This window comes from Colossoma macropomum, unplaced genomic scaffold (genome assembly GCF_904425465.1).
Source record: "Colossoma macropomum unplaced genomic scaffold, Colossoma_macropomum, whole genome shotgun sequence".
Taxonomy (NCBI): Eukaryota; Metazoa; Chordata; class Actinopteri; order Characiformes; family Serrasalmidae; genus Colossoma; species Colossoma macropomum.
This window is the reverse complement of record NW_023494809.1, coordinates 1136653-1160139: the sequence shown is the minus strand read 5'-3', so window position 1 is coordinate 1160139 and position 23487 is coordinate 1136653. Positions and strand designations below refer to the sequence as shown.

At 41.3% G+C, this 23487-nt stretch overlaps 1 protein-coding gene across 2 annotated transcripts in view; it reads left to right on the top strand.

Moving 5' to 3' along the window:
* LOC118799029 (mannosyl-oligosaccharide 1,2-alpha-mannosidase IA) overlaps nt 1-23487 on the top strand; it is a 321766-nt gene that overhangs the window by 196956 nt on the left and 101323 nt on the right. For both annotated transcript variants that reach the window (XM_036558708.1, XM_036558710.1), the window contains exon 3: nt 8860-8975. In XM_036558708.1, the coding sequence (XP_036414601.1) occupies nt 8860-8975 (116 nt within the window). The remainder of the gene's footprint in view (nt 1-8859; nt 8976-23487) is intronic.

The following is a 23487-nucleotide window of genomic DNA, read 5'->3' as shown; positions in this document are numbered from 1 at the left end:
GTTTGGGGGTGGGGGGGCTGGAATTGGACAGTAAATTCACATGTGCACCTGTGGCATAAAATCCAGGCATTAGTGCCGGATTTCAGTCTGTTCTGCGGGCTGAAAGAGACAGTCAGCGGTTGAATAGTGTGGCATCTACTAGGGATGTGCATGGTGAACCGTAGTAAAGCGCTGCTCCGATTTTTCTGTACTCCACTCCTGCTGCCGGAGTCGACACCTCGAATCTCTGTCACTTTAACCCAAGCCAACGTCAGAGCTGGTGAAAAAGGGATGTAGCAGAGATGAAACCATCCTAAACGTAGTTTGCCCAGTTTTTTGAATAGCTACAGATTACAGTGATATGATCTCTCACTCTCTGGGTGGGTAGGATGCCCCCCAATCACCCAGCACAATGCTAGCCAGCACAGATGGCGATTAGTGTTCTCCTCCAAGCGTGTTCAGCTGTCCAATGACGTTGCATTAGCAGCAGTTGCCGTGGTTCTTCACAGGTTTCAGAGGAAGCCTGTGCTAGCTCTCGCCTTCCTAGCGCTGGTGGTATTGTGTGATTGGGGGAGTCCTAACTAGTGGGTGGAATTGGATATATCTAAATTAGGGATAAAATTGGGGGGGATTTAAAAAGGTACCAAGCAATATCAGGTAGCTTGACAAATAATTAGAACTGACTAATGTTTCAACATGTCTTACCATCATTATTCCACATAATGAGGGGCGAGGGGCGAGAAAATCATTACTGTGGTCCGAATTCCTTAAAAAGGAACCAGGTTCTCTTGTTCCACAAGGAAGAGGTTGGCTTCATATTCGCCAGCTTCTTATGCGACTCCCCTGTTCCACCTTAAATGATGCCGCCGTCAGCACCAGTAACTGAAATGCCATTTAAGGTGGAACAGAAAATTTGAATAAGAAGCTGGCAAATGACTTCAGCTTCTTCCTCTTTTCTGCAATGTTCTGTGAAAAATACTGTTTCTTTTTGTTTTTCTTATTTGTTTCTTGGGCTGTAATTCTTGTTTATTGTTAGCAGTGCTAAAAACACTCTGTGCTCAGTTTATACATCTGATATTTATCACAAAAACCTTAATTACTTGAAAGAAACACACCCTATTTTATCCTAACAGATACAAAACGCATACAGTATAAATGTGATGTGGAATATTCCTAGTGTAGCTATTAAACAGCGCTATGTGCAGTTTATCCAGCAGCTGTGAAGGACTGTAATTGTGGGCGGAGCACGGTCAGGAATACATTAAAGCTGGCCATATGCCACACTGTTAGAGATCAGAGACAGTATCTGGGTCACGGCACCAGATCCTAATCACTCGGGGATATGAGATGACCTCTGCGTTTGACCCCTGATCTTTTAACCTGTTTCAGCTGATGACCTCGTCAGGATTGTGATGAGGTCAGAGGTCATCAGGATGAGGGTGTGCGTGTGTGGTGGGGGGGTTAATCTGTAGAACACAATCACAGTCACGCAGCAGGATTAACCCTTTACAGGACAGTTAGAATCCAGTCCTCAGTCTTTAAAGTGCATCACGAAATCTCTAATGTGGAAGCAGCCCAGCAGAAGGAGATAAGAGAGAGAGAGTGAGAAGGAGAGTGAGAAGTGGAAGAAGGAGAGTGAGAATGAGAGAGGGACAGAGAGACCGAAGGAGAGAGTGAGATGGCGAGAGAGACAAAGATGGAGAGAAATAGAGAAAGAGAGAGATGGAAAGAGAGAAAGAGTGAAAGGGAGAGCAAGAGATGGAGAAAAGTAGAAAGAGAGAGAAATGGAGAGAGGGACAGATGGAAAGAGAGTGAGGAAAAGAGAGAAAGAGAGACAAAGAGATATTAAGATAGATAGGTATGGAGAGAAGGAGGGATTTGAGAGAGAGAGTGAAAGGGAGAGCAAGAGAGAGAGATGGAGAGAAATAGAGAGAGAGAGTGAAAGGGACAGCAAGACAGAGAGAGTGGAGAGAAGCAGAAAGAGAGATTTAGAGAGAGATGGAAAGAACAAGAAGTGGGAGAGAGAGATGGGAGAGAAATATAGAGAGAGAATCGGAAGGGAGAGCACAAGAGTCAGAATGAGAGCTAGAGGGAGACAGAGAGATGGTAAGAGAGAGAGGGATGAAGATAAAAAGAGAGAAAGAGAAGTGTAAGAGAGAGAGTGAGAAGGAGAGAAAGAGAGAAGTAGAAAAAGGAGAATGAGTGAGAATGAGAGAGACAGATGGAGAGAGAGAGAGAGAGAGAGAGAGAGAGAGAGCGAGTGAGATGGAGAGAAGGAGGTGGAGAGAGAGAGAGAGACTCTGAGTGGTATTCTTGAGTGATTATAGCTGACAGTGGAACTGATGTTTGCTGCCTTGGGAAGAAAGAAGAGGAAGGAGAGAAGAAGAGAAAAACAGAGTGGAATCAAAAAAGTGAAACTGACCGACAGACACAGAGAAGACAAGAAACAGAGCAGATCCTCACTGTCAGTCCACATGTGTCCACACAGCCCTGCTAATGAGTGAGTTCAGCTGCTTTAAGGTCACTCATTTCTGACCCAGCTTTAGTCTCCATAGAAAAGCACTGACCAGTAGAATGGGTGCTCTGGAGCAGTTGCACACGAGCCTGAGGTCACCATGTCCAATGCCAAGCATGGGCTAGAGGGGTATGAAGCCCCCCAGCATGTAACAGCAGTGGAACTGTGTTCTCTGGGGTGATGGAGCTCCATCCAGTACCTTTGGGATAAGTTGGAGTGAACTGACCGTCCAACATCAGTACCTGACCTCACTAATGCTCATGTTCAACACCTAGTGTAAAGCCTTCCCAGAAGAGTAGAGGCTGTTACTGCAGCACAAACTCAGTATTATAAACCAGATAGTTCTGGTTTTAAAATCTGATTGGCTGAGCTGCGTTCGAAGCCGTTGTAAAAGCCTTGATATACCCACACCTATGACCACCTCACAGCGACTGAACTGTGGAATAATCTTTGACTCTCATGCTGCTCACATGGACCATTGAGTGTACTGATGAAGTAAGAACCCATTTTATGTTTAAACTGAGGGGCTGATAACTTATGTTCCTAACTAGAACTAGGCTGGTCAGCTAGCTAACAGGCTAAAAGAGCCAACAGCCTAAACAGCTCCATCATTAATATCACAGACTAGAATTAAAGCACTTACAGTTTGATTAACTGTAAAACGGCAATATAAAAGTCTAAAAATGTCACTTGATTGTTTTACACACTTCAGATGTTCATGTTTCAGTCAGAAGTTGCGTCAAACTCAGACTGAATCCCAAACGGCTCTGTACTCCCTAAATAGTGTTCTAGCTATGAAAGTTTAGAAATTCTAGCCTCTACAGCCAAACAGTGCATCATGTATCGAGTGTGGATGAGTCTGAGTCCCAAATGACTGTTTCTTAGCTGTATTTTGCTCTGTTGGGCTGCAGAATTCAGTATTTAAACTCCTACGTAGTGCACTATGTAGGGAGCAGGGAGCCGTTTGAGATTGAGCCCCAGTGTGAGAAGAGGGGCGCTGCTGGATTGGTGCTAAATAAGACTTGGTGGTAATTTGTTGACCAAAAAGTACTTATAAAGCAAAAGTCTTTGTTTTAAACAGTGCTGTGTTATCATATGTTCATTGTTATACAACAAAAAGTAAAAAAATTCATGAAATGACCTCAATATACAGCGTCGGGCAACCGAACATTCTCCTCATTCAGTGGTCCGTGGTTGCTTGGCAAAGATACCGTACTCTAAAGGAACTACATTTCTTGGCGGACTACTTGTTCATGTTGATTATTATTAATAATAAATTATGTCCTGAAAAGTTGTGCATTTTATCATATTTTATGTTGGCCACTGTTTTTGTTTTTCTTTTCTAAAAAGCAATAAGCCACTTAAAGCCATGCGTTATTGCGATTTTATAACTGTAAGGGAGTTTTTCCGCTTCGCATCGTGCCTAACAACCCCCTTCACCGTGATAAAATCACTAACACACAGCCTCTCTTGGCTTATTGCTTTATTAATACCCTACATTTCAGAAGAAACACTGGATCCAGGAGTGTGAATGCTGTGGGATGTATACCGTATCTGTTGTTGAGATGCTGTCTGGAACACAGGAGCTCCTCCTCACCTGCAGCTCTCAGCAGGACACATATTTCCATTTGTTTTTTCAAATGATGCAACGCTCAACTGTCTTGCAGCCCCCTCAGTTCTGATCACCTATAGAGACCCATCACTAGTTCATGGGTTTGTTTTCAGGATTATCTGCACCGCGCAGGCCGATCGTGTTATTGCTGCTGACGTCCCGTCTGCTGCGGTTATTACTCCGAAACGTGCTTTCCGCAAGCGTAGCCATCCAGCCGTGCAGCTGCGCTTTGACTTCCATAACCTCTGATTGCTTGAAAGCAGGCTGGGGCGAATTGCATTGCGCTAAAATTGCATCAGAAGTCAGCGCTCTGGCGCACAGGTGGGTAACGGTGGGTCTCATTAACCAATGTAGTGATTCCTCCTATACGCTAAAGCAGAACCTTCTGCTTCATTCATAGCAAAGAGTTCCTTATGTTCCTTTCTGAATTCCGCAGCTAGAAAAGGATCAGTTTGATGAAAATTGACAGCCATCCCCCACTGCCACCCCACCACAACACCCCCCGCCCCAAATGTAGCCGATCAGCCAAGACATGTTTGGTGTTTTTAAGTTGGCTTCTTTACTTTTACGCAGTTATGAGGTTAATATAGCTAACGAGTAATGTAAGCTTATGAACAGCCTGTTAGCATCTTGCTAACTGTAGGCCTAAATCATCACTCAAACTGTGTGATGTTCAGATTCTCTAATAGACTCTAATAGATTATGAGGTTCTGATGCTGTATGACTCACTGTTATCTATACAAACACCTACATCACTTAGCTAAAAACAGTAGGAGCAGCCGAAACTTTTGTCTTCTATTTTTTATTGATATTGCAATATGACCCAGATAGCAACCACGAAATGGTCTGTTGGCTTGATGAGGTCGGACTGTATGGCGCTGCCGGTCCACCCTCAAACCATCCAGATTATTGTCCCGGATACAGAGCCGGCTCTACCTAATAAGTGGCATAAGCGGCTGCTTAGGACCCCGCAGCCACCAATTTTTAGGTAATTACTGTAAGTTAGCATCATTTTTTACATTACTTACACTACTTGTGGTAGTCATTGTTATTAGTTAGTCTCTAATTGTACTGTACAGCAACTAGCAAGCTAACCTTTTTGCTAATGTTGTATATTAGAATTCATAAATTAGGAACTTTTTTAAGACTAGATAAAAGAACCCCTTTCGGTCCCTTTAGGAAACCATCAAATGCATTTAAAATAAGCCAGTGGTCACCTTTTAAACCATTAGCATCCTTTACACTGTGATACCGACCCATTTAAAAAGCCACAACACAATACAAAACCATCACTCAGCGGTTTCTGTGGGTTTTTAAGCAGGGTTGTGTTTTGGATGCTGGTCAGCAGCAATGGAAGTTGATAAGCTGATCACCACCAAAACCAGCATATCGCTGTTGTCGGAACAAAACCTTGTATCTCCAAAATGGTAACGTTACAAGAGAAGGAAAAAACATTCTTTACTTTTAATGGAAGTCAATGGAACCAGACAGTCATTTTGGGCTGTTCTTTTATTCCATTCATCATGAAATTCACACACAATGTAAAGGGTAACAGGCATTTTCAAATTATGCCAAAAACTGAAAAATGACAAAGAGATGGAGATACGAGGTTTTCTTCCGACAGCAGCGATGTGTTGTGTTTTGAAGCTTGTATGCTGGTCAACCATAGACCAGCTGAGACCAGCATGAAATGCTTGCTGTTGCTTTTTTAGCAGTGTTGGCTGATTGACTAGATGTATGGTGGGGGTTAAGGGGGGCTGTGAAAGACTTTGATTCCGACTGCCCTTACTTACTCTTCTGAAACAGTTCACAGTCGCTACTTGAGCCATTAATTACTCTCGCTGTTAGCCGTACTGCGCGCTCCGCGGTGTGCCACAGCTTTGAGGGCTTTTTTTGGAAAAGAACAGATCGTGAGTGCAATGCAACAGCCTCATTATTGGCCCATTTATTCCAATTGTGCTTCCGCGAGCAGCGTGGCTGATTTCTCATCCTGCGCCGAGCTCTTCCGTCTACTCGTTGATGATATACTTTTCATTAGCTCTTGCCACCGTGTGCATTCGTTCCCCCTAATGCAATAAAGAAAGTTGTTTTCTTGTGTGCGTGGAGGCAGGCGCTTCTTCATATTTTCTCCCAATAAAGTGAAAACTCTCCCTCCGACCACCATCACCACCCCCCCCTCCTCGACCGATCTCATTTGAGGTTTCGGCGGATTAAATAAAAAGCCTCTGAACATTTCTCATTAAAGCTGGGAAGGGAATTTAATAACTTCAAATTAAGTGCGTCTAAAGGCAGACGCTGGAGAGATGGCGGGGCTGTTGAGGGGGGTGTTTTGCGGGTACAGCTGCTTTTAGTGGCCCACAGTTCAGTTTGCCTGTATTATTTTGATTCTATATTGGCATTTAGTGTGGATGTAGACCCCTGTGATGGCGGCAAAGCCTTAAGATTTTGCGTTAATTACAGCAGCGAGTTTGATTTTAGCTCTGCTGATTAACCTTGATTGGTGGCAGAGCGCTGGCTTTGTGCGATTTTCCTCAAGTCATTTTTCACATTGCTGCAGTCATATTGCTTTCTGCTCCGAATGGAAGGTGAACTAAGATATTACAGCGTACGGTTTAGGATGGAGAAGTGCTTTGGTGCTTGGCTGGATTGAAGCCTTGGGTTTACATTTTCATTGATGCTTTGGTGATAAATAAAATAGAACGTATGTTTTCATTATAATCACATTCTTTTGTGTAGTTAACTGTGATTAATCACACTTTTTTATTATTATTTGCTTGAATTTGACACACTGCATGCTTTTATATCTATATGAAGTTTATATAAGCTTCGTCATAATTGATTTATTACTTTCAGTAATTTAGTAACATATTTCGTTGTGTAAATGCAGAAACAACTTTTCATTGCTGAGGTCTAGTGAGAGTAACAGTGTCTTTATTATATATATATATATATAATGATTATATATAAATATATAATATTTGTCGTTTATGGACCATACTAGAAAATATGTAAAAAAAACTGTTTAAAGCATAAGGATGCAGATCTTGCATATTTACAAGGATTATGTTATGATCTGTTTAAACCCATTTATACCAGGCATTTATAAAGATACTAATAAGGTAAACATACACAAAATCATCATTTATAGGGTGCTTTCTATTAGGAGGGGTCTGTCCCAAACCCTGACCTCACAATTTACATTGTGAACATAATACTTACATTTTTTGTATTTTTCATGTTTCTTTTAAAGTTCATTTCATTTTTAAATTAAATATAAAAACTTTATTTTAAAAATACTGTCTTATGTTTTAAATGTCACTATTGAAACACAAAAAGTTTCAGTCTGTAGGCGGAGCCACATCCCAAACCCTAACCTCTAAATTTACACTCATGAAAATAATACTTTTTTAAAATCTTTTTGATTTGATTTGATGATTTGATTTAGATGGCCATGAGCTTTTTTTAATTATTTTTTTATCTCCCCAAAAAAATGCTCTCAAATATTTGTGTCACTACTGAAACACAATGTGTTTAATCTGTAGGTGGAGCCTTATTTTAGCCCCTGCATTTTAAAGCAGGAAGTGAGGCTGCATCCCTGTTGTGGGAATGAGATCCCAATGCATGGCCACAACTTAGCCTTAGACTTTGACTTACTTACTAATTATCTCATTCCCACACCTTACTAAGTTGTTGCCATGCATTAGGATCTCGTTTCCATGCATTACTAAGGTGTGGCCACATTTTTTTTTTATTTATATGGGACGTCACCAGCAGGGCTCTGTAGTTCTGTGCAGAAGTGTCATGAATTATGTACCACAACTTAGTAAGGCACGGGAATGTGATCCTAATGTGTGGCCACAACTTAGTAAGGCACGGGAATGTGATCCTAATGTGTGGCCACAACTGAGTAAGGCACGGGAATAGATCCTAATGAGTGGCCACAACTTAGTAAGGCACAGGAATGAGATCCTAATGCGTGGCCGCAACTTAGTAAGGCACGGGAATGAGATCCTAATGTGTGGCCACAACTTAGTAAGGCACGGGAATGAGATCATAATGCGTGGCCGCAACTTAGTAAGGCACGGGAATGAGATCCTAATGTGTGGCCACAACTTAGTAAGGCACGGGAATGAGATCATAATGCGTGGCCACAACTTAGTAAGGCACGGGAATGAGATCCTAATGTGTGGCCACAACTTAGTAAGGCACGGGAATGAGATCATAATGCGTGGCCGCAACTTAGTAAGACACGGGAATGAGATCCTAATGTGTGGCCACAACTTAGTAAAGCACGGGAAAGAGATCCTAATGCATGGCCACAACTTAGTAAGGCACAGGAACGAGACAATTAAGTCACGGGCACAACTTAGTAAAGTATGGGAATGAGATCCTAATGTGTGGCCACAACTTATTAAGGCATTATCTTGTTCCCGTGCCTTACTAAGTTGTGGCCATGACTTAATTGTCTCATTCCCACGCCTTACTAAGTTGTTATCATGCTTTAGGATCTCGTTTCCACGTGTTAATAAGTCGTGGCCACGCGTTGTTTTTATTCATATGGGACGTCACCAGCGGGGCTCTGTAGTTCTGTGCATAAGTGTCATTGATTATGTACCATGTAGCTTAAATGTCATTTAAATCTGTTCTTGTTTCTGTTCATATTGATGAATATTGGCTGCTGTCTTTAATGATTGTGAAGAATATTCAGGTCTGTCTATGTCATGAGTTCTGATGATGTGTATTGTGTTTCCAGGTGGTCTGCGAGGGGCTACGATAGTGGACTCCCTGGATACGCTGTACATCATGGGCCTGACGGAGGACTATCAGGAAGCTAAAGAGTGGGTGCACAACAACCTGGATCTGAACTCGGTAAGAGCCCAAAACACCACTAAACATCTGTGATCCTCCAGCATTTCTTCTGAAACCAAGTGAGTTCACACTAGATTGCTGTGAGGATTTGATTGAGCATTAGTGAGGTCAGGAACTGATGTTGGATGATCAGTTCTGGATCACTCTAACTCATTCCAAAGGTGTTGGATGGAGCTCCATCACTCCAGAGAACACAGTTCCACTGCTGTTCCAATGCTGGGGGGCTTTAGCCCACAATTGGCATTGGGCATGGTGACCTTAGGCTCATGTGCAACTGCTCCAGAGTGTCCCATTCTATTGGTCAGTGCTTTTCTATGGATATTTAAGCTGTGTCAACAATGAATGCACCTTAAAGCAGCTGAATTCACTCATTAAAAGGGCTGTCCGGATACTTTTGGAGTATAAATATATTATACTGTTTCGTATAGAAAACAATAACAATAATACGGCTCATCCATACTGTTTTGTTTGCCTCTTAGCGAAGTGATTAATGCCATGTTTGAATGGACTCACCAGCTCACGATATTGTCAGACTTAATAGGTATCCAAATAAACAGATAATGAAATAAAGACCCAGAGTTCAGATAAACAGCGCTGAGGCTCCGCCGGGCTTATCAGCTCTGACCTCTCCGGCTCTAAAGTCCCGTCCCTCTCCAGGGTGCTCCAGTCTCCGCTAGAATAAATTGTTTCCTCCGGCTAATGTTTGGTCTGGGGAGCTGGGGGCCGAATTCGCCCAAATCAAACACTCGCGCCTCACCGAAAGGCCATCCGGAGCGGCTACTGAGGCAGGCCAGCCGTGCTTTGTCTCAGCCTTTCTCTGGACCCTTCAGGAAGCTCTGTGTGGCACAGCATTTAATGAATGAGAAGGAGAGAGAGAGAAAGAGAGGGGAGGAGAGAGAGAGATTGAAAGAGGAATACGGAGGGCGCAGCCTCTTCTGAGGCTAATCCTGTGATAATGGACTTTTTCAGAGCAACAGAGTACATTGAAGTCTGGACGAGAGAGAGAGAGAGAGGGAGAGAGAGACAGAGAGAGAGAGAGAGAGAGAGAGAGAGACTTTATTTGAGTACCTTGTACATCCACTCATTGGCCACTTTATTAGAAACACCCACCTTGTACTTCTACTAACTGGCCACTTTAATAGAAAGACCCACCTTGTACTTCCAATCACTGGCCACTTTATCAGAAACACCTATCTTGTACTTCCACTCACTGGCCACTTTAATAGAAACACCCACCTTGTACTTCTACTAACTGGCCACTTTATCAGAAACACCTACCTTGTACTTCCACTGACTGGCCACTTTAATAGAAACACCTACCCTGTATTTTCACTAACTGGCCACTTTATTGGAAACACCCACCTAATTAGATGGATATGGCAGGCGTGTGATGAAAGTCCTGCAGCATCAGCAGCCCCTCTCTCTCTCTCTCTCTCTCTCTCTCTCTCTCTCTCTCTCCCTCTCTCTCTCTCTCTCTCTCTCGCTCTCTCTCTCTGTGGTATTGATTTGAAAAGCTGCAGATTTTGTAGTAGAGGAGAAGGAGAGGAGACATAAACTCCGGCTCTCTGCCTCCTGCTCATCAGTGCCTGTCATAAAGACGCACGGCCCAGGATCTACACCGCTGCGCGCACTTTGTCAAAAACGACGCCACTCCATCCATCTCTCATCCTTTCTCTCCTCCCTTCGCTCGCCCCACCCATCAGTCTCCCTCTGCACTCCTTCGATCAGACTCTCCCTAGGGTCCTGTCTGACCTTAAACCAGCAGTCTGTCCACTGATGGACAGTCAGAGTCTCCGCTGCTGCAGTCGACTCTCCAGCCGGCTAAATCGATGCCGCTCTGGAGCTGTTTGCCAAGTTAGCTTTGATACACTCGGCCCTCTTTACAGCTGCCGTTAACGTCCGTCCAGGGTGATCCGATCTTGAGTGGACAGCGATAAGCGCAGATGTGGATGGGGTCCAGTGTGTGGAGGCTGTGATCTGGTCACTCAAACCACCTTCGGATGTGCATTTGTAGTGTGAATGCTGAGGCGTCCCAGTGCATCTCCAATAAAAAACAAAGGGCCACCGAATCCAGTGGTTTTCAGGCTGTGAAGTGTGATTTGGGCTGTGTTCAAAATATCAATACAGCAAAATATTGCGGATGAACTTGTGCGTATCAATGCAGTGATCACTGTCTCAATATTTATCAATTTACTTTTACACAGCGCTTTAATGCTCACATGAAGCTAATGCTGCATTTGTTTGTTGCAGAGAACAAAGTTTGATAGCTCTTTAAGGGATATCTAGTAAAGGTAATGGTTTTATTTGGATCCATGAGTTCTATGTAGAACCATTTTGTGCCTTGCATGGTGAAATGGTTCTTCAGGTTGAAGTGTTGTATATGGTTCTATATAGAAGCTTTGTGAAAATAAGCTTCAGACATCAGAACTATTTTCAGAAAGGTTCTACATTAAAGGCATAAGCCACAAGAGGCAGTGTGTTACTGAGATTTTATCACAGGTAAGGGTGTTATTAGGCACTTTCTGCGAAAAAAGGTGCAGTAACGCACAGCCTCAAGTGGCATATTGCTTTTATAAAACGGGGGCCCACATAAAATATAATATACGACTTTTCAGAAAATAATTTATTATTAATAATAATCATCGTAAAACAAGTATTCCTCCAAGAAATGTAGTTCCTTTAGAGTTTGATATCGTTGCCGAGCAGCCATGGACTGTTGAGCATGAGGAGAGCATTTGATCACCCATTGCTGAATACTGCAGTCATTTCATGATCTTTTAAATTTTTTTTGTCACATAATAATGAACATATAGCTGAGAAATAGTCATTTAGGATTCAGACACATCCATACTCGATAAATGATGCACTGTTTGGCTGTAGAGGCTAGAATTTGTAAACTTTCATAGCTATTTAGGGAGTACAGAGCCATTTGGGATTCAGCCTGGGTTTGACGCTACATCTGACTGAAACATTTGAAGCATGTAAAACAATCAAGTGACATTTTTAGTCTTTTATACTGCCGTTTTACAGTTAATCAAACTGTAAATACCCTAATTCAAGCCTGTGATATTAATGATGGAGGTGTTTAGGCTATTGGCTCTGTTAGCTAGCTGACCAGCCCAGTTCTAGTTCAGAAGATAAGTTATCAGCCCTTCAGTTTAAATAAAAAAAGGTCTTACTTCATCAATATATATGACCACCGAGTCTTATTTAGCATCAATACAGCGGCGCCCTCTCCTCACGCTGGGGCTGAATCTCAAACGGCTCCTTGCTCCCTACATTGTGCACTACATAGGAATGTAAATACTGGATCCTGCAGCCCAACAGAGCAAAATACAGCTGAGAAATAGTCATTTGGGACTCAGACACATCCATACAGCACAGTTATATAGCATTGAAATGATTGTGAAGCTGTTTTTTAAGGTTAAATTGTTACATACTGCTGCTTTAAGCTTTAATCATGGATGATATCTGATTACGTCACCCTATCGCCAGGCCTTGACGCGATGCAGTGCTACATTTGAACGCTCATTTGCTGTTAGGACACGGTGTAAGCCTTGCTAATGCACCCCCCCCACCATGTGATCCAGGTTAAGCCGCTCTTTGGCTAGTTGGCTAGCACTGTACGTCCAGAGTGTCGATGCTGAGAGTTAATTTATGCGGAGGAGTGACTTCTCTCCTCTTTTTCGTCTGGTAAAAGCAAACAGAGGAAAATCCCGATGGCTTTGTTGGCACTGCGGGGCAGCAGAATCAGAGTAATCTGATTAGTTCCGTTCACCATCTGAAGCGGCGCAGTCGCAATCAGGCGGTGTGAAGGGTAATTGTGGAGAATTCAGCTCACACAAAGGGGCATTTTCTTATTACTGTGGCTGATTAGATTGCCCTATTCTCACACTTACTTTTCCTGCTCTGTTTCTCCGTCACACACACAGAGTCGGGTAGCGCTAGCTCCGTGTGTGTGTGGCGGGGCTGTTGTTGAGGGCTGACAGTGTTGATTAGTGCTGATTAGTGGTTTGAGGTCAGACCCTGTCTCTGCTCCTCACCTCCTGCTCGTTACTGCGATTGACACTTTGGTTAAGGTGTGTTAGCACCTCGCTGCACACGCCACAGAGTTAGCCTCGTCTGCGTCAGCGTCCGTTACTCTTTTAAAACACATCAAATGTGCAGTTTCACCTCTTACAGCAAATGTAGTCGGACATGTTTGGTGTGAAGTTTGCTTCTTTGGTCATAAACTGAAGCTATGAGGCTAAAGTAGCTAGCAGGTTCTCAAAGCTTAGCAATTAGCAATAAGCATATTTCCTTATTTCAGTCATTAAGATGTAAACAAAGTCATTTAGAGTGGTTCAGTGTGAAATGGTTCATTATAGAGACTCAGAATTGTTCACAGTGGTGGTGAAAGGAACCAGACGTCCACCTCTAAAAGCTCCCTCACAGAAAGTTATTATGAAATGGTTATCAGTACGCTGCCTGATTTCTGAGAGGCTGTTTTACGATGATTTTGAGATAAGATTTTGGTCTAAAATGTATTTTTGAGAAAGTATGTTCAAGGTGTTTTAAACTGAAGCTGTGAGGCTAATGTAGCTAGCAGGTTCTCAAAGCTTAGCAACTAACAATTAGCATCTCTCCTAAATTGAGTCATTAAGATGTAAACAAAGTTAATTGGAGTGGTTTGATATGAAATGGTTCATTATAGAGACTCGGACTTGTTCACAGTGGTGGTGATAGGAACCAGACAGCCACCTCTAAAAGCTCCCTTACAGAAAGTTATTATGAAATGGTTATCAATACGCTGCCTGATTTCTGAGAGGCTGTTTTACAATGATTTTGAGATAAGATTTTGGTCTAAAATGTATTTTTGAGAAATACGTTCAAGGTGGCGCAGTGGGTAGCGCTGTCGCCTCACAGCAAGAAGGGCCTGGGTTCGATTCCCGGCCGGGTGGCCAGGGTCGTTTCTGTGTGGAGTTTGCCTGTTCTCCCCGTGTCTGCGTGGGTTTCCTCCGGGTACTCTGGTTTCCTCCCACAGTCCAAAAACATGCAGTCATGCAGATTGGACGTGCTAAAATTGCCCCTAGGTGTGAGTGTGAGTGTGAATGTGTATGTCTGTCTGCCCTGCGATGGACTGGCGACCCATCCAGAGTGTATCCTGCCTTCCGCCCAATGACAGCTGGGATAGGCTCCAGCACCCCACCAGGACCCAGAAGGATAAGCGGTTTAGATGATGTATGTATGTATGTATGTTCAAGGTGTTATAAACTGAAGCTATGAGGGCTAATGTAGCTTGCAGGTTCTTGAAGCTTAGCAATTAACAACTAGCATATTTCCCTAATTCAGTCATTAAGATGTAAAGCAAAGACATTTAGAGTGGTTCAGTGTGAAATGGTTCATTGTAGAGAATGGTTACAGTGGGTGATAGGAACCAGACGTCCACCTCTAAAAGCTCCCTCACAGAAAGTTATTATTAAATGTTTATACGCTGTCTGATGACTGAAACATGGTTTTACGGTAGTTTTGAGATACATTTTTGGTCTAAAATGTATTTTTGAGAAGTACATTCAGTAAACTGAAGCTACAAGGCTAATGTAGCTAGCAAGTTCTTGAAGCTTAGCAATTAGCAATTAGCATCTTTCCTTAATTCAGTCATTAAGATGTAAACAGAGTCAATTAGAGTGGTTTGATGTGAAAAGGCTCATAGAGAGTCAGAATTGTTCACAGTGGTGGTCATAGGAACCAGACGTCCACCTTTAAAAGATCCCTTACAGAAAGTTACTACATGACATGGTTATGAATTCACTGCCTGATGACTGAGACATTGTATTATGATGATTGTAGATAAAGTTTTGCGCTACATTCAAGGTATCGTGAAGCAAAACGGTCTCTAAAAACGTGTATTTTTTCCATCATCAGCTTTGCATATTAAAGGGGAAGTCCACTGATTTTTAAAATTTCTGCATAATTCAGCGTTTGAGATGTAAACAGAGTGATTGAGAGTGGTTTGTTGTGAGATGGTTCAGATTTCTTTACAGTGGTGGTGACAGGAACCAGGGGTCGCTATGACTACAACACAGATATAGCCATTTTATTTACTATCCAAAACCACCAGTGAACCTACACGAGTCTTCTGAGTTTATATGGAATGTTGATGATGGTAAAATAGTGATAAATCTGAAAAAATTCAGATTTATTTTGGGACTATTTCGCGTCAAAGCGCCCTGCATGTATCCCTCCACCGAGAATGGATTTAAAATGCATGTTTAGGCCAAAATCTTTTCATAACTATCATAAATCAATATCTCAGACTTCAGGCAGTGAATTCATAACCATTTCATGTAGGATTTTTTTGCGGGGGAGATTTCAGAGGTGGACGTCTGGTTCCTATCACCACCACTGTGAACCACCACTGCCTGACTCAGTAAGTTTATCTAGAACAGAGCATTTCACACCAAACCACTCTGAATGACTGTTTGCGTTGTAGGCAGAAGTGTTTAATCATTATTGATTATAGACTTGATTGTGTGGTTTCTGACACTGTATGACACACTGTTATTTATAAACATGAACAGAACTAAGGGCAGAATTCAGGCTGCTACTGTTTTAGCTATGCAAACTGCTTTTGTCCACTTTTGTAGATAACAGTATGTCAGTGTCGTTCCACTGACCGATTCAATCTCCTTCCCTCTGCACTGCTAACAGAGCTCCTTCAGCCTCAGACTGAAAAATAAGAAAGGAATAAGGGTGGATCAGATTACTGGCTTTCCAGATAGTTCCACGAATAGATCTGAGCTTTTTCTCCATTTCAGGCAGCGTGTAGCCTCTCCTCTATTCTCAAGGAGTGTCATTCAGAGGACCTGATCCTTTTCATTTACTGACTCTCTCTCTCTGTCTCTCTCTCTCTCTCTCTCTCAATGTAAATTGTTTTCTTTCAAAGCTTGATTTTGAAAGAGCAAATCCAGTTATGTTTGCTATGTTCTACGTTCACTTACTATATATATGTATACATTTATACATAGATATAGATATAAAGATACATAGATAGATATATGGGACGTATCATTGTTATTATGCACACACATATAAACACATAGAATACACAGTTTTTCAGGAAATAATTTGTTATTATTAATCATAATCGACATAAACAAGTATTCCGCCAAGAAATGTAGTTCATTTAGAATGCAGTATCGCAGCCAGGCAACCATGGGCCGCTGAATGAGGAGAATGTTCAGTCACCCATCGCTGTATATTGTGGTCATTTCATGAATTTTTAAACTTTTTGTCGTATAACAGTGAGCATATGATAACACAGCTCTGTTAAATACAAAACCTTCGCTTTATAAGTACTTTTTGGTCACCAAATTACCACCATGAGTCTTATTTAGCACCAATCCAGTGGCGCCCTCTTCTCGTGCTGGGGCTGAATCTCAAATGGCTCCCTGCTCCCTACATAGTGCACTACATAGGAATTTAAATACTGGATCCTGCAGCCCAACAGTGAATAATACAGCTAAGAAACAGTCATTTGGGACTCAGACACATCCACACTCAGTAAATGATGCACTGTTTGACTGTAGAGGATAGAATTTCTAAACTTTCATAGCTAGAACACTGTTTAGGGAGTACGGAGCCGTTTGGGATTCAGCCTGTGTTTGACGCGACTTCTGACTGAAATACGAACATTTGAAGTGTGTCAGACATTCAAGTGACATTTTCAGACTTCCATACTGCTGTTTTACAATTAATCATACTGTAAGTACTTTAATTCAAGCCTGTGATATTAATGATGGAGGTGTTTAGGCTGTTAGCTAGATGACCAGCCTAGTTCTAGTTAAGAACATAAGGTGTCAGCCCCTCAGTTTAAACAGAAAACAGGGTCTTACTTCATCAGTACCATGATGGTGGTCCATGTGAGCAGCATGAGAGTCAAAGATTAATCCATTAACAGCACAAGTGTGTATATATATATATATATATATATATATATATATATATAAAAAATGTTCTGATGGTATAAAACAAACTGGTATGTGTGTGTGCAGGATAAGTGGTCTCTTCCTCTTTGGTGGTCCTTCAGCCCATATTGGGTCCAGCAGAGCTAATGGAACTCCATTAATGAAGTCCTACAGGCTGTTTCTCATCATCACATCCACACTGTCACACTACTCCATCTCTCTCTCTTTCTCCCCTGAAGCAGCTCTTGGTTGCTATGGTGCTGTGGGAGCTCAGCCTTTTTCGCTGCTTTTCTTTTGCTGTTTTATTTCCTACTGAGTTTCTCCTTCGCTCAGCTGGACGGCGAGTAGAGAAAGAAAGAGAGCGTTTGGTTTGTTTTTATTTGTTATTTTGTTCTTATTCACTCTCACCAGCTCTTTATATCCCCATCTGTCTGTTCGTCTGTCTGTCATCATTTTATTGAATAGATCTACAAATGTGTGCAAACGTTTTGGCACCCCCGGCCAAATTACATATCCTTTTTGAAATATAATCTCACCCACAAACAGTTTGCAAAATGTTTCTGCACATGTCGATGCTCAGTTACTTTAGATTACATTAAATATAAAAAAATCTGAAAGTTTGGAGACCCTGCCAAGTCAGTGCTTACACCACCTTTGGCAGATATTAAAGCATGTAGACACGTTTTGTAGCCAGCCAGGAGTCTTTCTGTTTTTGTTTTAGGAGTTTTCACCCAATTTTCTTCCTGACTGAATGCTTGTAGCTCAGTATTATTCTAATCTAGCTGCAGATTTTAATGATGCTCGAGTCAGGGACTGTGAGGGCCGTAACAGAAGCTTCAGCTATTATGACGCAGCTTAAGGTGGATTTTGAGACGTTTTGGTTCATTGTCATGTTGAAGCCGGCCTCTTTGCCATCTCAGTTTCTTGACTGACTTTCAGATTTGACCAGGCCTAATGAGTTAAATAAGTTCTGAGACTTTTGCACCTGCCACAATCACTGTTTTAGTTTTTTTCTATGCTTTATGTCAATTATAAAGTAGTTGTGCATTAACATTTACAGAAGTATGATACTTTTTAAATAGTTAACTGCAGAGGTTGTGTTCACTGCTTTACACTTCAAAAAGCTACAAAATAAGTAATTTGGCCAGGGGTGCCCAAACTTTTGCATACAACTGTATTTCACAGTGCAGTATATCTTGGTAGTGGATATTAGGGATATAATATTGATCAGTGCTTTGTGAGCTGCAGATTGACAGATTTTGGAACGTTATAATCAATTATAATCAATTATTGACCAGTTTGTAAGAGGACAAGAGGTATATATGTATATATATATACATATATACACACATAATATAATATAAATGAAAACCCAGACTTACTTTGCTCTGCTTTAAGCTTTAGCTCAGCTACAGCTGCTTTTCTCACATCTCCAGCAGGAAACTTTTTCACAAGAGTAGAACAGTTTCTTGTAAAATGTCTCACAACGTTCGACTTTTTACGAGGCTGAAGTTGCTTCTCATTCTCCAGCTTCTAGTTCGAATTTTCCCGTTCCACCTTAAATGGTGCCTGAGGCGCCAGAATGTAACTGCTGTACCATTTAAGGTGAAACGAGACAATTTGAACAAGAAGCTGGTGAAGCTTCACCACTTTTTAGTGTTTGACAGTTTCTCGTTGCAGATTAAATGTATCAGGAAACCAGCTGGAATGATTATAAATGCAAATAAGTCCATTTGTCTTCAAATGATTAATGTTTGTCTTAAATCTCTTTGCTGTTTCATTAGCTACTAGCTAGACGAGACCGTTGTCTGCGTTGCTATGGTGACCAGCAGTCTGCGCGCCAACCTTCAACCGAAATATCAGTTAGACCCTAATTACAATATTCACTGTATCAGTCAGAAATGCTTTCTGATTGAAAGCTGTGGAGCTAAACGTTCCGCTCAAAATTAATTTGCCTTAAAAAAACTCTTAGATGGATTTACAAGGGCGGATAATGAGCGTGTTTGAGGGTCTTCTTGGCCGTGGTTGGAGTGAATCTTCATCAGTGTAGCGGTCCCAGTGGCTTTGCTCACACAGACGGAGAGATGCTTCTTCTTCCTCTTCATCTCTGAGCCTACAGGAAAGGAGGCAGCTGTTCATTTAGCCAAGCAGCAGCAGCAGCACGTGAATCTGTGTGTGTTCGGTGTTCTTTCATGTCCCCTAAAACCTTTTGACTGATTTTCTATTAAAGCCGACGCTCAGATAACACAGTTACCCTGACGCAAACTTAATCTGAGCGAAGTCAAAGATGTTTATGTTCCCTCATACATATTTCCCTGATTTATTGCTTTTTTGGTCAGTGAATTAATTATTCATACTTTGAATAGGTTTGCATTTCTCGCCTGGAATGATTCACTTTAATAGTGTGAATAAATGATTGATGAAGCAGGCTTGAAATTAAATGACATTATAAATGTTCAAAATGATCCGGCCTGAGTGTGTCCACCCCCTGTATACACCCACCGTCCACTTTATTAAAGACCTATGTTGTACTTTCACTCACTGGCCACTTTATTAGAAACACCAACCTTGTACTTTAATTAAGTGGCCTCTTTATCAGAAACACCAACCTTGTGCTTTAATTAAGTGGCCTCTTTATCAGAAACACCAACCTTGTGCTTTAATTAAGTGGCCTCTTTATTAGAAACACCAACCTTGTGTTTTCATTAACTGGCCACTTTATCAGAAACACCTCCTTGTGTTTCCACTAACTGGCCACTTTATTAAAAACACCCACCTTGTACTTCCAGTAACTGTCCAGTTTATTAGAAACACCTACCTTGTGCTTCCACTAATTGGCCACTTTATTAGAAACATCTACCTTGTGTTTTCACTGAATGGCCACTTTATTAGAAACACCTACCTTGTATTTCCTCTAGCTGGTCACTTCATTAGAAACACCTACCTTTTACTTCCAATAGCTGGTCACTTTATTCGAAACACCTACCTTGTGTTTTCACTAACTGGACACTTTATTAGAAACACCTACCTTTGTATTTCCTCTAGCTGGTCACTTCATTAGAAACACCTACCTTGTACTTTCCAGTAGCTGGCCACTTTATCAGAAACACCTACATTGTACTTCCACTCGCTGGCCACGTCATTAGAAACAGCAGCACCACACACACTACCATGTCAGTGTCTCTGCTGTGCTGAAAATGGACCACAGTGTCTGGTCAACAGTGGCCCTGGGGTCATCCTACTTGCTCATAAAGAGAGAGAGAGAGAGAGAGAACCGTTATGCTCTCTTGGACTCCCAGACATGGAGGGCTGTGGCATCACTGGATGTCAAACTCATGACCTCCTGACGATGGTGTTGCGTCACTTTAAGCCGCCTTAGCACTTTTAATGTAGTATGCAGCTGTGCTAATAGCAGCTGAGGCTAGAAAGTGGTAAATGAAACTGTACAATGAATGAGAACAGATAACAAACTTCACTCTCTTTACTTTCTGATGGTTCTTTTGTGTGTTTGTGCAGATCGGATTAGTTTGGGAGAGACTCTGTGTGGGTAATGAGTCGATGCAGCTTCTGTGTGCGGGTTGGCAGGCAGAGAGAGAAAAAGATGGAGAGATGGAGAGGAGGACAGTTGGTTGTAATTGAACATAATCGCTCTGGTGGGCCCGTCTTTAATTATGCAACTTGTCTTTTAAATGGCTGAAAAGCGTTCAGGTTGCTGGACTTGTGCTGACAGGTAAAGAGAGAGGTAATTTACATCTCTTTCACTGAGCGTTTGTGTTTGTGTACTGAGCGTTTGTTCGTTGGGACTGTAGGTCAGCTGATCTACCCAGACTCCGCCCACAGGCAAAATCTTTCGTAGCTACTGTTGCTAGGTTGAGCGTTGGTAAAAACCATATTCAACCAAATGAGAAAATATAGGACTCAGTTTTAGTCAAAGCGCAGTATATATTACATCTCAGATGATATTTATTTTGTACATATGTGAAAGATCACACTGTTAGGATGGATCGGGTGTAGCTTTTATATCATGTAATCGAGCCGACATTAGCATGGGGGCTAATTCGCCTTTGTCGTGTCAAGCTGGTCAACACCCTTAAAAGAGTGGTTCTTTAGAGGTTCTTTAATGAAGACAATTATTATATACAGAATCATGAATGCATAAACAGATATTGTAATAACATCCTAACAACACCTCAGCAACTACCTGGGATACCATAGCAACGGCCTAACAACACTTTAGTAACCATCTGGGATAACATAGCAACAGCTTAACAACGACTTAACAACTGCCTGCAATTCTATAGCAATAGCTTAGCAACACCTTAGCAACCATCTGGGATAACATAGCAAAGGCCAAGCATTACCTTAGCAAACCACCTAGGATACCATAGCAAGAGCTTAGCAACACCTTAGCTACCACCTAGAATAACATAGCAAAGGCCTAGCATCACCTTACCAAACTTCCTGCGATACCATAGCAACAGCTTAGCATCACCTTAGCAACCACTTGGGATTTCATAGCAATGTCTTTGTCAAGCCAACTTCAAGTTTGTTCATGAACTCGTTCATGAAAGCCGTAGCACCACTTTCTGTGCTGAGGTAAATCCTGAAGCATCAGTTGATATTGTAGACCTAGAAGTGGTTGAGCTGTGAGTATCCTTTGCTTTTACTGACCTTAACCGAAAACTCCATCAAAAGTGATGTTTTAAACCAACCAGGGATGTTTCAGAGCTCGTACCGTGGGAACCATCGTGTACTCCTTGAAAATAGCACCGTGTAGACTGCTGAAAAAAAAAGACTTAATCCTTCATGCTGGGTTTAGCAGCAGCTTTTACACATAAATGTCAGCATGTTTTTTCCAAATGATACCTTTTCAAAAAAGAGCTTTTCTCTCAGATTTTGATATCTGTTCCACTGCACTAAGCAATATGCTATCACTCCTACCATGAAGCTGGAGAGACGATGGAGAGACAGTTTTATATTCAACATCAGTGGACAAACTGCCCTTGAGCTACACAGCCAGTCGCTCTATGGCTCAGGCAGCCTTTATATTGAAGCTAGCCAACCTTTTAGTCTCCTAACTATAATGTTTACACTGAACACTGTAATATGAATATGAACCCAAAGCCCTTGAAAATGGTTCTGCGGCATCAAGCTTGAAAAACGCAGCAGACTCTGAAGGTGACTCCATGGTTGTGTACTTTTTCTAACAGCCGCTGCTCACAAACAGGCCAAACGTGGAGCTTCCATGCTAATTAAAACCCTGATGAAACAACAGAGATCTCTCAGCTCGGCTGCTAATCATACTAGCTATTACGGTGCATTAAAAGCAGCTCGCTTCGTGTGTTATGGGTGGCTGGGAGTGTTAAAGGAACGCTTGGATGAGGCGTGAGCCCAGTATCAGCTCTCAGTGGGCCTTTTCATAATCAATCAGGGCTAATGACTGAGGTTTAGCTCGATTTGTGTAATTCTTTTCAGCAATATTCAGTTATGCTGGGGTTTTTGTTTCAGGTTGAGTGAGAGCGCCATATCGCCCTTTAGACTGCTTCGAATAATGGGGGCCCTGAAAGAGCTTTTCTCAAGGTTTCTTAACACTTGGCTGTTCAGTGTTAGCGGAAACTGCATGAATGCTATTGTTAGCCATGTAGATGAGGTTTTATAGCACCTTTCGCACACAACTTTAACTGAAAGTTAATACATATAGAGTAAATTTGAGAAATAATAAGCTCAACAAAGAGAAAAAGAGTAGAAAATAAAATAAATAAATAAAATAAAATGAGCATTTTTTCCTTAACTATTGCCAAAGTACTGAAGGAGCTTTCCTGAAAACTTGAGACCACTGACTAATCAGTACATGATTGTAACATGGCAGTTAAAGTAATCATTCCCTTCAAAAACGACTAATAATTTAGAAAATTGTTAGCCACATTAGCAAGTTTGTTAACATATTTCTTTAAATGTGTGTCTACCCTGCTGACAAAAGACCATTAGAGCCATTAGGATTATATTCTGATGATTTTGCTTTCTAATGAGTATGACAGCGTTTTAGGGCCACTAAAAAAAAAAAAGGAAAAAAAATAGACTTTGAGAATAAGTCGTAATATTTTGAGAATAAAGTTGTATTTTTTAAAATAAAACCGTAATAATTTGAGAATAAAGCCATAATATTTTGAGAATAAAACAATAATATTTCAAAGATAAAGTTGTAATATTTTGAGAATAAAGGTGTTTTTTTTTTATAAAATTGTAATAATTTGAGAATAAAGCCGTAATATTTTGAGAATAAAACAGTAATATTTCAAGAATAACGTCGTAATATTTTGAGAATAAAGTTGTAATATTTGAAAAATAAGTGTTTTTTATTTAGAATTAAATCATACTATTTCAAGAATAAAGTCGTAATATTTCGAGAATAAAGTCGTAATATTTTGAGAATGAAGGTGTATTTTGTAGAATAAAATCGTAATATTTACAGAATAAAGGTGTATTTTGTAGAATAAAATCGTAATATTTACAGAATAAAGGTGTATTTTCAAGAATTTTCGAGGTTCGAGGATACAGTGGGCTAA